A 15,441-nucleotide genomic window follows, 5' to 3' on the forward strand; every position below is an offset into this window, starting at 1 on the left:
ACCTTGTCAATCTCAACAGACTCATCTTCAGAGCAATGAGCTGTTGCTTCCGAACTCAGTGGGGTTGAAAACACACTGGAGAACTGATCTCCAAGCATGTTAGCCATAGCCTCTACATTGCTAATAGCTTCCCCATCAACCTCAAAAGGCCCAACAGAGTGTTTCATTTTTTTTTTTAGATTTCGCATAAGAGAAAAAAGCCTTCGGATTCGACCTGACCTCCTGAACCAACTTACTCTTAGTTTGTAACCGGTCATATTCTATGGAGGCCTTAATCTTACCTGAACTTCGTCCAACCTTTTTTTGAGACTACCCACAATTACTGGATTTCAAGTACTCTTCAGCCTTTTTGCTAGTTTGCAACTCTTTTTGAACAAAGTCTTCCCTATATTTTGGAATTTTTGTCCGTGTCCCACCCTTGGAAACACATTCAGAGATTGCTAAACTGGAGCTTCAAAAACATAAACTAATCTAGCAATGGCTGCATCTATTGACGATTCCTGTTTCAGAATTGAAATCAGGTCCAGTTCTTCAAATCTTTCCATAATCAATGGCCAATGCTCATCTTTGAACTTGAATTTAGCCAAACCGACCTTTTTGACCGGTTTTACTCTAGAGCACGCCGGCTTTTGAGTAATGGTCGACCCTATCTCAAGAACATGATGATCTGACAGATTACTAGGTGTCATATGGACATACTGGATCAAATCAGGGTCATTTGAAAAGACCAACTCCAGAACGTTATTTAGTCTGGTGGCTAATCTAACATACTGAGAAAAATTGTGCAAGATCACAAATTCTTCCAGCTTTTCAAACGACTGAGATGTCGATTTCGAAATGGAAATATACCCATCATGGCTAACTCCCACTCTACAACCCTAGCCGGAAAATCAAAGTCCCCTACAAAGAAAACCATCAAGCAAACTGCCTGATCCGACTCATTTCCAGTGAATTGGAGAGCTGACATTGAAGAGTTACTGAACAAGAGGGGGGGCCCATATTTTGTTACAATAGACAGATCAAGCCCTCGGATATGACAAGCTAAGATCTCTACTTCTCCATTCGACATTCGTATTTGACTAATGCGCAAATTATTCCTAACTTATAGACATACACCCCCATGTGGGGATATGGGATGATCAGGGCGTATCCTATCACAACGAACTAAGTTAAAACCAACTATGGTTAGTCCTTCATCTAAGAGCCCTGCCCGAAGCAAGGTTTCTGTTATAGAGATGAATGAAATCTCTCTCTCAACGGCTAGTTGATCTAAGATCTTAACTTCTGTGCTGTCTTTTACAGAAATCAGACAATGCACGTTCAAATATAGCACCTTTACGGGCCTATCTTTTGGCGGACAAGTTCACAAGATCTTGGATCATCATCTCCAACCGTAAAAAATCCCTCTTATCAACAAAGCTATGTTCTACTAGAGGCAAAGCAAGAGCAGGAAGAGAGTGAGGGAGGAAGCTAAAAGGGTTAAGGAAGGGGGAAGGGGTACTACGAAATTGAACTATCCTATTTCTCGCCTTTCTTTGCGTCCCTTCTACGTGGACATCCACACCCTACATTAAAGCACTTCTCAAGTCTCATGGACTGACGGCACATGTACAGGTGAAAAAAAGGACAATCTACATTTGAACAGCCCTTCTTCCTATTATCATTTTTATTTTTATTTCTTTGGTCTGCGAATGCCAGGATTGGTCTAAACTGATACATCATTTTCCAACCCTTTATTTTTCAGCCAGGTAACCATCATAGCTTCTGGCACTATCAAATTATCCCTGAAGTTCGGGGATCTCGATTTTACTTCCCTTATTTGATATTCAAGAAAAACTTTTCAAAAGGTCTATTTCTCTCTGTAAGGGTTTCTCTGGCCCTCGCCTTTCAAGCGAGTTTAATGGAAGAAGGAGGGAACATTTTCATTTTGGAAATTCCATTTTCGAATAAGAAGGAACCGTTTCAGGTCGATGATTGAGGCAAGATTCATCAAACAATAGTATATTAAACCTTTGAGACAGGAAAACGTTGTCAAACAACAGGTGATTTTTTTCCTCTTTTGGACTTTTTCTTTCGGCTGATTTAAGAAGAAACTCGCCAAGTACAATACTTCAAGTAAAACAGCCATTTCCGGGTGTCTGTTGTTCCTTTCAGATTTGCTTTGGACGGGAAACCTTTACATTGTTCAAAAGCTGAAAAGTGAACATCTTTTTTCTAACCTGGAACTTTGCATAAATCCTAGTTATGCTTTGCTTACCCTACTTCTTGAGGATATGATTGGCTGTTTCTAGCTAAAGAAGAACTTCTTCTGCCGTCAAAGCCATTATAGCTTGTCAATAAATTTGTGAATGGGAGGACTTAACTATTCAAAATGTTGACAAAAAGTGACACCTCAACTTTGAATGGAAAACATCACCCCAGAAAGCACATTTCAACGAAGAGAATGTTGTATTTTGGAATTAAGGGGGCCTTTGTCAAGTTTTCTACAATCGCTCGTTTGCACTTTTGAACTTGACTTGATTGCAACGTTAATATCCTTGAGCTAACGGTTAGAGACCATTAAGAGCATAAAAAATGATAGGTAGCTTTTTGGGATGGACAGAGTTTTACTCGAAAAGGCAATGAACGCCTTTGAATGGTCAATCTCAGGGATATAAATGAGTTTCCTAAAGGGAAGACTCAGAACCGAGTCCCTTGAGTCGTAAACATAATATGTACACTTGAACGTAATTATAAGTGAATGATAAATTGGATCAAACATTACAAGTCATTTCAAAGACTGCACATGTCTTATATGCAATATGTAACCCTAGCAACATAGAAGGTGGTTACTTGGCAACAGAAAATTAATCAAGCCATGACGGTCACTCATCATGAGGTGATCTAAGTCGCGAATGCCCGAACCCAGCCTTAAAAAAGACCTTTGTCCTCAAGAAAGCAACAGATTAGGTGACATTGACAATACCCAAGAAGCTTGGGAAAACCAGGGAAGGACGGATGATTACGCTCTTTGAGTCCTTTAAGACCTTCAGTGTGACTAGAGGGCTAGCTGGCCTTTCGAGTATGCTAATGCGAGGAAACAGACATTGATTGCTGTTCTAGAAGAAACCTAAGGAACACTCTAGTTTTACTCGTCACCTTGTCTACAATCGGTTTTTCATTGGCGAAAATGCTCTTCTTTTCCTGACTTTCATTACATAATGATTAATAGAAAAGGCTGACAAACAACCAAGTTCCGGTAAATACCCCAATTTATCGCATAATAGGATTCACATTCTTCCTTTCGAGCGTTCCTGACTGTTAGGGCACGAAAGAATCTTTAGGCCCAGGTGTGAATTCTTTAAGCCTTATCAGGCCTGAAAATGAACCCACCCTTCGAGGAAACAACACGAGTCTCATTTAATCAACTTTGCCACTCCTAAGGGAGTCATTGCTTATTAGCTTTATAACTCCAGAGGGCATCCCTTGATGGGAAACAAGAGGAAAGCATCCTAAATGTGGAACCACTTACTCTGCTTTACATAAACTATGACTAAGCCTTGACGAAAGGAGGACTTATGAAAACACCAAAGGTGACTGGCTGTCAGATTACTAAACCATTTGGTTGGAGGGTCGGAGGCCACTAAATGATAATAAGTTAATTGTTTAGAGAGCGAAGCGTATTCTGCATGCAGAGAGAATGAGACGAGTGAGAGAAGTAAAATATGATTGGGCAGACGTGAATGAAATTGACCATGGTCGCAAAAAGTGGGATCATGACGGTCAATTCTAACGCTCCGGTAAAGAAAGGTCCATAATACGTTCCTTTTCTGAAAAGTAATTGTAACTCTATTGCAATTATGAACTCATGTACCAATAGAGTTATGATTCTTTCTTACTTTTCCTCCATTCCATCTTCAATATATTTACCCTATATGGCTCCAGTAACATTTTCTATCCTTCATATTTACTTACAACATCCTGATCCTTCTCATTTAATAAATACTTGTGATGTTGAATTGACTGATCTCTTTGTTAATTCCCGAATTTACGAACTCCTCCAAGTAACACCAAAACATTAAGAAATAAAACTAAATACAAAGTTTTTTGTAGCTAGCTTCAGCGTTGGAAGACTCAAAAGTCTTCTTTATTGGTCAAAATGAATTGACTTGTATTCATGTGCATTTATAAACTGCAAACTTGCCATTCCACATGAAATCTCAATTTCTTTCTTTTAGTAGTGACACTAAAGGCCACTTTATTGCATTTAGTTGATTTTATTACATTTTGTATAATACTTTTGATCAGAAGTAGAGGAAGTGAAGGATTAACAAGTTGCATTAAAAAGCTTTAATTTTCGAGTAACAATGCTAAACGACACTACGATTATGAATGTTTCACCAAAATAACTTAGCACACTGAAGAAAGTTTGTCATTGAGATTTTCAAGTTGCCTCACGCGCCTTTTCAATTGCCTTCAAAACAAACGGACAATAAAAAAATTCTCTCTATAGTTTTTCAGTGACTGCATCTTGAAGAAAAGCACTCTTTACTTGTACAGTCGTCGGAAAGAAAGACCTGAACAATCAAGGCAAAAAAACATTCCTTCATGTAACGCTTCTTCAACGGGGAAGTAATTTGAAATAGGCAATCTCGAGCGGGAAGTTCCGTTGAATAATCAGGGGCCTCTTGAGCCGACTTGCCCCGCTTAAGTGTTCGATCGCGAAACAGGAACCAGAAGAGAATGTAAGTACTATAAAAGGTACCGCTAAAAGATGGATAGAAGCTTCAATGCCAGAAAGTTTGAAAAGGAACCTTTCTCGTGTCTCTTAACAACTTACACTCAGCTCTATGACAAATTTGGTTTAATTACTCTTTGTATAATTTCAACTTCAAGACAAGTGCAAGATAATTGCTCATTATTTGCCCTTCATCACGTTAGTGCACGCATATTCTAAAAAACTTTCCTTGGATTTCAAGAATTGTCAAAAATAAAATATAACTTTCACAAAGTTACATATTTAGCACATCACTATGGAGACACTGGAATTGGCCTGTACCTTTCAATGGTGATGGTGACGGTCATATAGACCCCCCCTGAATACGCAACGGTGGTGAATGGATAGAGGAAGTATCTGTAAATGAGCCCGAATCCTCGTGTGCCAGTCAGTTCATTGAGGCTGTCCAAGTTCAACGATGGAATGGAATGGACAGGTATGGCACAAACGATGAAGATGAGATCAAAAACTGCCAAGGCCAGAAGCAAGTAGTTGAAAGTGAATTTCCTCATCTGCCTGAAACGACATGAACAGGTTGAAAAAGCCGGTCGCTTAACAAATTAATGGCTGTTATCAACCATGGTTTCCGGCCATTTGGATTAGAGGAGTTGGAAGCATTGGGGGAATGTAAATGAGGCCCTTAACGATGCAAATTGGCATGAGATTACTCGACTTTTGAACCTTAAGCTTGTTCTGGGATTCCTATTTGAGGGGTATACTAGAGCGACAAATAGTTTTACTTTAGTCGAAGGTTTAAATCCAGAATATATCAAGTCATTAAGATTTAAAGATTCTTTGGAAAATGAAAATGCATGCGTATGTTATAAATACCAGCATGCTTCGACAAAACGTATTGAAATATTTTGAGGGAGTTAACATATACAGAACAATAATCATCTTTCTTTAAAAAAGCGTTCAAGTAGAGTTTCGAAGATTGTTTGACAAGAATTTTCCTCATTCTTGATTTGTTTTGAGTAGAACGGTCATAAAGGGAGGAAAGGGAAAACCCTTTAGGGGCGTAAAAAAGAGAAATACCCAAAAAGCCTCGAGATGTGGTCAGTGTTCATGTTTTTCTTGAGTGATTCATTGTTTTTGAAGGATAAATGACATGGGATCTAGAGACTCTAACTAGATGGTACAAATTTCTACGCCTTTAAAGTACGCCTTCCCGGTGAAACATTTATTTCAAAACCTGGTAATAGAATTCTGTGAAGTTAAAATTTGTAGAGCCAGAGAAGTGGCCCAAATATATTGGAAGTGTTGCAAGGGTGACTGTATGACTGATAGAAGACATGAAACTCTAGATTAATGTTGAAGACTTTTCGTCGTTGCAAAGACATGCATTGGCGTAGCCATCATTATCCTTATCAAGCAATTGAATCTCAACTCATGTTTTTAAAATGGTCATCAAAGGACAATGACAATAAGCATAAAAGGACAAACTAGGTACAGAAGAAGTGGCAAGGAGTTCTACGCTGATGAGAAGTTTGGAACTTCGCCACCTCTGTTGTCTAAACAGTATTTGGACATTTATGAAAGATCTGGTACCACCAAACAAACTTGCCTGCCAATGCCAGTGATACAACATTGGCTTTTCAAACTAGTTTTTACGAAGCAGACCTTTCTCATTTAAGATTGAGAAAGAAGGTTTAGCTTCTTAAAAATGTGTTTGAAGCCCCAAATTTGCATCACTGACACTGGAACCAGTAAACAAAAGAAACTAAACGTCTACATACCGGGTATACTGGAGAATTTCTTCTCCCTTCTCAGTTGATTGTTCATCATATATTTAAATATACACTCGAGTTTAATTTTCCCTCTAACTTTTTCCTCCACTATGTCTCTTAATCTCATTTCGTTCCATCCTGTTGTTCCCACAGATTCGTGATCTCTCCTTTTCATTCGGCTCTTCTTCCGCCTGAAGTGCTCACTTCTATGCTGGCTGCCTCTGCGTCAATTTCTTTCCTCTGTAGCTTTGTACTGCTCTTGTTTCAGGCCTTGAGCATGGTCAAAAAGGAGCCTAGGCTAAAGCGCTGGATAAAAAAGTGGAGTCTAACTCGGCCTTCCGCCAAATAAGGGCTAAATTGCCTTTGTTGGCTGAATGATGCTGGAATGTCGCCATTTTTTAAATCCAGTGCTTTTTTAAGACTAGCTGAATGACACAGGGTACCCGTGCTTGCCCATAACTTTTGATTTAAAGGGTATGAAAACGAATATCAAACAAGACGTTCTCGAATTTAGTTAATTGAGAAAACCAATGTTAAAAGAGTGCTACACTTCTAAACCAAATCGAAGAGCTCCGAGAACTCTAGTCGTCTGGGAGACAATTCAAAAACATTTTATAAAACTATGCTTTAAAAAAAATATTATGTTTCAGACTGCAGGATAACATAATGATTTGCAGTTGAAGGTGCATAAGCAATTTGGTGTATTGCAATTTCTAGACAACTTTTTTAAAGTAATATGATAAATGCCATTGGAAGTTGCTCACGTATCAGGTTTCTGAAACTTGTATCAAATCAAAGTGTCAGGACGGTCTAGGCATCTAGCCACCGGGTGTGCCAAAAGTCCTCGGACAACTTTCATTAAGATCTACTGGGAGAACGAGGGTCAAAATGGTACTAAAATAATATCTTTATTGCGACTCTTAGTCGTGTCATGGCGTAAAAGTATAAAGGAAAGATGGTGTATAAACATTATACAGACTTTAAAATGTAAAAAAGAAACACGTCAAAAATGGTAAAAGCAATAAAATAGTTGACTATAGAGTAATATCACAGTAAATTCTTGGTTTTTGCAGAGAAGAGAATGGGCCAGATTGAACAGACCTTTTGTCAGCTCCCGTCGTTGATGGCATTTGGCCAGGAGCCGAACAAAGGTGCATGACTGCCAATACTCCGAAGGGATTTCAGGCCAAGGACAATAAGGTGCAAGAAAGTCCTTGTCCGGGAAGGACAACTTGTGTCCGGACATCACCTTCGGAAAGGTCAGGTACCCAACACTGTTGAGTATTGACTTGGAACTCAGGACAAATGTACAATTTAGGGTAATCTATCTTTCTGAAAACCCTCCATTGGCAGCAATGAACACCTCCAACCGCCTCCAGAAGGATCTAAACGCCTTTATGATGACCTCAACAAACATGGCGGCCCTCTTGACATTCAAGGCCATGATGAGGGAGACCACCTTTTGGTGGAAGACTCTGAAGGCCTTCTCCTCAATATGCGTCCAAATGAAGAAATCCAACGACTTCATGTTCGAGGATGAGAGGGGCCAAAATTCCTTGGGCCGGAATCTTTTATTGCTTAATTCCAACTCCAGATACTTCTGAATGTCGTCAGTGACAGGGAGCACCAACCAGCTGCCACACCCAGTTCCCGGTGCCGTAGTGCCTGTCATGGGCCGGGATGACCTTTGCCCCAAGAATTCGGCTGTACTGGGTGCCATCTAGGTTGCCCTTGATGCCCTATATTGTTGTCGCCAGTCTGAATCTGCAAAATTATTTTTTCGCGGATTTTTTCCGTCATTGTTCAACGCCTATTCCAAAATTACTTCATTATTAGCATGTACACGTCTTAACAAAGATTTGTCCCTTACGTCAGTGAATTAAGCACTTTACAACCCCCCAAAAATGTCAGTTTGCAAAATGACTCAGCATTGAAAGCATTGAAGTCATTTTCGGCGTCAACCGTTTCGTCAACTAAGAGCCACATTAGGATCCATTCAACCTCAATAGAAAACGATTTCTGGCTCGAAATATCTTTTTAAGGGAAGATTGGATGAAACGAGTCAATAGTTTCTAATAATGCGAAACCTTTCAAGCATCGTTCAACCCTTATTGACAAAAGAAAATGTCCACCTTGCCCGTATAGCCTTCTCAAAACGCCCAGCAACCAGAAAAGTTGATACGCCAGAAAAGCATTGCATTGGGAAAGGACGCAGGGATCTGTGTTTTATCAAAGTTGCTCAGATCTAAACACCACAGAACCAAATCACCCTGAACAACTTGAGGAGATGCCCACGAAGTTGTAATGGAAATACCCAAACACGTCTTGGTGCTAGCGAAGTGTGCTCCCAATTTTCATTGAATAGGTTTTTGAAAATTTTACCTGTTATAATATTTTTAGGCATGTAAATTTTCATGTGGGCTAAAATACTATAAAGCAATAAAATCAAAGTTGTTTCCAATGAATTTCTGAGGTAGAGAAATGCCAAGTTGTGCTTAGGACTTGCTCTGGAAACCTGATGGGGCTTTTTGAAGAACGTGCCCAACCAATAACAGGGTGTGTTATGTTTAGGCTAAGTAGGATGAATATCAACTTGAGGTGATTATTGTTCTCAATGCAGTTGATCAATCTTAATTTGAATTGAACGCATTGAAATTCTTATAGAACCAAAAAAACACTGAGCGCTCTCCAGTTTTTGCTTCTCGATCTTGTTAAGCCATCAACTTCCCTCCGAAAGTTGCTCTTTAAACGATGAAACTTTTCCACTCCAAATTCTTCAACTCAATTGGCTTATCTTTTTAACCTCATTAACTTGTAAGCCTTCATCGGTTGTGTTCCCAAAGCAACTCAAGTTTTTGGTGGCATGTGCGTATAAGTCAGAGAACGATAGTGCTATGAATTTGCTTCATGCTCTCTATTACCCTCCAAACTGAGACATCATAAAAATAAAGTGGAAACAATCTTAACTCATTGAAGTTTTTGGAAGCTATGTGTTCGTACTTTCTATTCAATCTCTTAATGGACCCAATCAATCAGACAAGCTAACTAGTAACACTTTGTTGAGTACTTGATGTAAAACAGAGTGCAGAGACTGCAGTCACATTCACTTCATTTCTAATCAGTGCATGTTGAACGACTAATTATGTTGGGATGGTGGGTACTAAAATATCATTGGAATCTGGTACAGGATAGTAGTCCAGCCTTAGAAAGCAATTACACGCAAAACCTCTTTTGGTACTCGTACTGTTCATTTGACACGAATCCCGACACTTTATGCGTTGTATCAACTTTCTTTTTGGTGTTCTTTTTATTAAAATATGCTGTCAAGATTGTGAGAAACTAAACCAGCTTCCACAGTATATTTTACCAACAATGACAATGCCATTAATTTGCATTTTTTATTGTGCAGAAACAAACCAAATGTTATATCGCTCCTACAGCCGTCACTTCAACTACCATCCATCTCTCAAAGCAATGAGTGTTCTCTCAATGTGCTCATGGTACATGTTGAACCAAATTGGCACATTAAGTTCCTCTTAACTCAAAGCATTTCTTTACTTTGAACCTAAACACTTCACACTGACTGAATCCATTTGGAACAAACTTTGTGCCCCTTGTTCTAAAAGTTCACTCATGCTGAGCATGAGACAAGAAACACATTAGCAAGAGAGAAACTTCATCTCAAATTTATTCTACGGTATCCCTTGGGGCAATGTTTTTCTTCTTCTAATTAGGGTAGCAGGACAACCAAGGGAATGCAAGCCACGTTTAAAAAAAAAGATAAGTTCTCGTCTATCCTGATTTGAAATTAGATAAGTGCCATGGCTGAACCTTTTTTACACTGTTATTGCCATTTGTAATTCAAAATTTCGATGGCCAAAAATTCTGAGATGAGATGAGAGAACGCCTGGAATATGGATAGGGAGGTTATTGAGAATAAACAACTCCGATTTGAGACAATGCCTTTCATTCTTTTAGAAATGAGACAAGCCCCAGGATGACAAAATTAGGAAATTTAGTTCTTGTTTCACACGAACATCTACATTAAAATGATGATCTTTGAAAGTGCAATACATAACAAAGTACAAAATCACAAAAGTACAAATGACCTAGCCCTAGCTTTCTAATTGATCACCACAAGAGGGAAAGCTAATTCATTCTGTGTAAAATTATGTTGTAAAGTTTGAGAAAGCAAAACTTTTGATCCAGTCGTTCAATCGAGCTGAAAATTCTAATAGGTACACAATTTTAACGGCTTGTAGCCAGTCGCATTTGAATGCGTTTACATGTTTGAGAAAGGTCATTGCTTGATCTTGGCCTCCTCGTCCACATTTAAGGCGTTCATCATGTTAGTTAACTTGATAGTAGAAAACCAGGGCTGTTGTCATAGGTGAAGAAGTTATTGCAAAAAATATTTAGCAATCCGATTGGTTTCTAGCTCAAGTGTCCATTCAAAAATATTCGCCTGTTATAACGAAATTCTGAATTTCATTTATTTTACAACATTCAATTCCCGCAGATCGTTCATAAATTAAGAAATTCCGTGAAAGTTATGTAACTACCTCAGTATCTAGTTCTCTAACACTCTACCCATAACAATGGGCCTCTTTTTGAAAATTTGAAAATTCTTTGGTCTCGTCGATGGGAAAGCATCCATGTTGTTGAACACTGGAGCAATTTAAGAGGTCTATTTGTTCTCTGATTGAAACTGTTTTGTTTCAAATTTCTTGTTGGATAAGCTGCGCTTTGGCATTTGGTTTGAGTTTTAGCAGAGTCTTTCGATGCCAAAACGAGACTCTGTTTTTTTAGATTTAGAATGTAACAAAATTCCTCTTTTCCCACTGATTTCTTGACAAAAACCAACTAAGGAATGTACTTTTCATAAAATCCCGATACATTGAGTGTTTGTATCATTTTCTTTCCAGACTCTAAACGTCACATGCATTCTGGTGTATTGTTAAGTAAGCGATGGGTGTTGTCGTTAATGACCCTCTAACTCGGTTCGAGCAACGATAGTTTGTCTGGACAGTAAAATCCCACACCACAGGAGAGAAATAAATGAGAAAGAAGAGTGAAAAAAGGTTTAGCTAACTCTCAATGCTCACGACAAGTCTAATGAAAGCAAAGACTAGTCGAAAGACGTTTTTAAACGCTCTCTAATCTGCTAGTCTTTATCAGTTTCTCAATAAAACGAACGAATTACGCTGCCTATTTCTTAGGTCAAAATGAGAAATGGGTTCGCAAATCATTTTTTGTGACCTTCAAAAAAATATACACTTGCATCATCAGACAGCTGTGTCTTAAATGATTCAACTAGACACGTGGTTATTGCTTCAATATAAACAGCGGTAGCAGAACAAATATAAAGTGACCAAGAAACAAGATTGATGGTTCACGAATAACTAGTCGGGGATCAAGGACGGAGCTTGCGCCACAGAACAGTTATACATTAGTCATGCAATGAGAACAACTATGCCCAAAGACGGCTTACCGTGTCGTTTTGGGGTACAAAACTCCCTGCCCTCCTGCGCCATCTCTTGGCCCTAAGCGATAGTTTGACAACGCGATTTATAAATATTTTTGAGAACTAAGATAATCTTATCTCTTGTTTAGGCTTATCTAAATGATATTTAGCGAATAAATATGAGTATCCTTCCATTTCAAAGGCACCTTTGGATCTTGATGTGAAGTTTTGTTTCTATTTGTATCTCTACGAACGTTGCGGGTATTAGGATCTAGGCGCTTAGCGTCTTATATCTCTGATATGGAGTTCAGTTTTGCCAGATCAGAGGATAACTTCCTACTAGCAAGTTGTGATCTTTGTTTTCAATCAGGGTTTGTAGTCTAGCCATATTTGATGGAGATGCCTAAATCCACGATGAGTTCTAACCTATGGAGCATGGCATAAGGAAGTTTCAATACCACGTTCATATTTAAGTCCCCCAGAGTCCAACACTTATCTTTAGTTCTTGTTTCTGGTCGTTATAATAGCGCTAGTTCAAAATGCAATGCGATTAAGATTACTTTTGCAAAAAAAGCTACCGTCAAGTTGTTCAGTGGGTACGTTTGTCAGAGAACGAACTTAAACTGCAGATTAGCGCTCTAAAGGTCCTGTTTCAGACAGACACTGGAGCTAGATCTGACTGGTTTCCGTGAATGATTTATTAGGTGGCGCTGTGGTCACTTTTTCTCTATTCTCCAATCAATTACAATGACTGTGGCGCACCCCGTGATGGATTACGCAAAAGCGTAGCAGAAATACAGAAACACGGAGGAAGCAAGACCAAGAGGCTGCCCTGCAGGTAACCGGGGAGACCAGTTTTAGACCGGATGGGTGACAGCTAAACACCTGTGAGTGTATGGTTTCTGATTGTAGAGGCGCTGTTTTCAATCGGCTGGCGTAGAACTGTTCCATGGTGACCAACTCAGCTGTAGTGGAAAACCATGACATACCCGTTTTTAGCCTTTGTTTCCTTTCAATGGAAGAATCACGCTTTGTCAAGTGATGTACTATGTGTATATTTTTTCGCAACTACTTGAGATGTGAAAACATCAGTTTGTTCATTAACAGATAATGGTTTTCAAATAATGGCCGCCATTCAGGCAACCCCAACAAAGGACCTGTAATATTTTACTATGTGATTTGCTGGCGAATATTGATTCCATTTAACGATTGTAAGTACAACATAGCCCAGTTTTATTTTTTTTGAGTGCACAAGCATGAAGTAACATAAACGGAAATCCATTTCCTTGTTGTGCTTTTACCATTATCTGACCATGAAAATGAAGAAAGAGTTAGAAGACACTTTAAACTATTACAACAGCGCTACACTTCAACTACATTTTACGACTAGGAACATAAAACTTGAATAACCTTTGGAGACGCTTTCATAATCAAATTAATATTTTCGTGAAACGGGATACGTAAACTTGTAAAGAGCAAAAATGTCAGAAAAGAGGTCCTTCTGGATAATCTGTCAAAGCGTCGCACCTCATGTTGTAAAGCAGAGGTCGTTCGAAAGGCCCAACAGCTTATGACGAACATGGACAGACTTAATGACGACTGTTTGTTCGCTCAGTTTATTAACGTCACTCAGAGCTTCATAACTTTTCTATGAATGCCATGTTGAAGAAGAGGCTGTTTTTAATTTGGATATGATGATCACCAAGGAAAAGCAAAGGTTGGCTTACATCACAATGCCAGGGTTCAAGTCTCTGACCATTGCCAAAACTCTGATGTCTCTTGAGGCCAGTTTTTTAAACGCCTGTACCTCTAACTTAAGGCTTGGGCGTTAGCCAAAATGAGCCTCCGCTCACCATTTTGGCCAATGTAATTTCATACCGCTTAACAACCAAGCCCCTAAATCCGAGGGACGAGCTTTTAAAAACAGCCCTCACATGTCATTGATTACAAAATATGGGGGACTTTTTGGGTTCCAACTTTATCAAAATTCATACATTTGTTTTGAGGTATCCAATTTTACTTGGCTCATGCACATTTGCCTTTTTCAATTTGTTTGAGTGCTGAGTTTGATCTGAAAGCCATTGAAAGCACCGATCATTATTTAAAATTTGAAACAATTCTATCAACAAGCTAAAAAGACGAGATGAAGTACGGTTCATTTGGATGCCTTGATAACCATGATGACTCGCTTTCACCTTAATTAGTGTCCCCAATTTCATCTACATAGAAAGTCTATGGAAAGAAAGCCGTCGTTGATATTGCAGTACACATCTAGCGCATGGCGCAGCCACCGAGCCCTCAGGTGTTCCTCAAATTAGTGGCCAGAGAGTAATGACTGAATTTGACTTAGACTAACAGCTTACTGCCTCAAAGTATGCTTCCTTCTTATTCTATGAATTTGATATACAGTACAATATAACCAATTGATTTGCACACCTACAGCCTTACCTGGTGGAAAACACAGCAATCGACAACAGATTGCCAATTAGCCCGACCGTTCCTATACAGGGCGTCAAAACACCGTCCAGCCAAAAGCTTACACTGCCCCAGACTGCTTGGTAATGTTCCGTGATCTGCCCTCCACAATCCAACTCAAGATCCAATGTGATATTATCCACCATTATTGGGTACCAAAATGTTAGGTGAGTGTAAACGAACGCTAGTTCCTTGCTGGATGGAATTGACGGAAGTCGTACACCTCCGAATGGGCGCGTGGTTCACTAGAAACTGTCCATTCCAGGCCACGTTGCGCCGTACCTCATGTAAGAGCGCAGATTTGGTTGGTTCTCTTCGGAGAAGTCCTCTGAGAGGGGGACAGTCTTGCGAGATCACCCTCACATTTCCTTCTGGTTGAAGATCGTCCATTGATTTCTGGTATGAGTAGTCGTCTGTTTTGGCACCTACAACATGGCATTGAAGGTCTTGACGAGGAGTTGCCACCTAGTGAGCAAACATCGAACTACTATGTCAATAAGGGATATGAAACAATTCAAATTCCCTCTAAAAACAAGCAGCTGACATCACCACATGGAGCATAAGTGTAGACAAGGTACCGTGCACTCTTCTACCAAGATTGAATGATATTTGTCTATTACTAAAATTGCCGACTTGTTTTCACAAAAATAATTTGGATATTGAACCATTACGGTAATACAGTGTCAGACCTGCACCAAAAATGGCATTTCTTTGAATTTTGTAACACAGCTCTTTTGATAATTGAAATTTCGCTTTGCTCATGGCACACTTTGGTTACGTTGCGATGTTTGTTGATGTTTTGCCTCCACGGGAAATTAACACAAGGCACAAAATCAAGGACCCAAACCTTATTTTTCAATTTAGTTTTTTTCACATTTGACTATTGGATCACACCAACATTAGCTTTTGAGAAATATTTCATCAATGCCAAATCAATTAATTATATTGTAAGATAACAGTAAAAAATATATTTGCCGGAAACCTTCCTAAGATTATTTGTTACAAAGAGGTTTGTAAAT

General features: G+C 39.1%; 1 protein-coding gene across 1 annotated transcript in view; it reads right to left on the reverse strand.

Moving 5' to 3' along the window:
- LOC131883660 (FMRFamide receptor-like) overlaps positions 1 to 14,854 on the reverse strand; it is a 29,382-nt gene extending 14,528 nt beyond the window's left edge. The window contains exons 1-2 of the mRNA XM_059231174.1: positions 14,396 to 14,854; positions 5,039 to 5,272 (exon numbers count right to left, since the gene is read on the reverse strand). Coding sequence (XP_059087157.1) covers positions 5,039 to 5,272; positions 14,396 to 14,568 — 407 coding nt within the window. The 5' untranslated portion in view covers positions 14,569 to 14,854. The remainder of the gene's footprint in view (positions 1 to 5,038; positions 5,273 to 14,395) is intronic.
- Positions 14,855 to 15,441: the final 587 nt, after the last annotated feature.

The sequence above is a fragment of the Tigriopus californicus genome, chromosome 7, assembly GCF_007210705.1.
Source record: "Tigriopus californicus strain San Diego chromosome 7, Tcal_SD_v2.1, whole genome shotgun sequence".
NCBI classification, from domain to species: Eukaryota; Metazoa; Arthropoda; class Copepoda; order Harpacticoida; family Harpacticidae; genus Tigriopus; species Tigriopus californicus.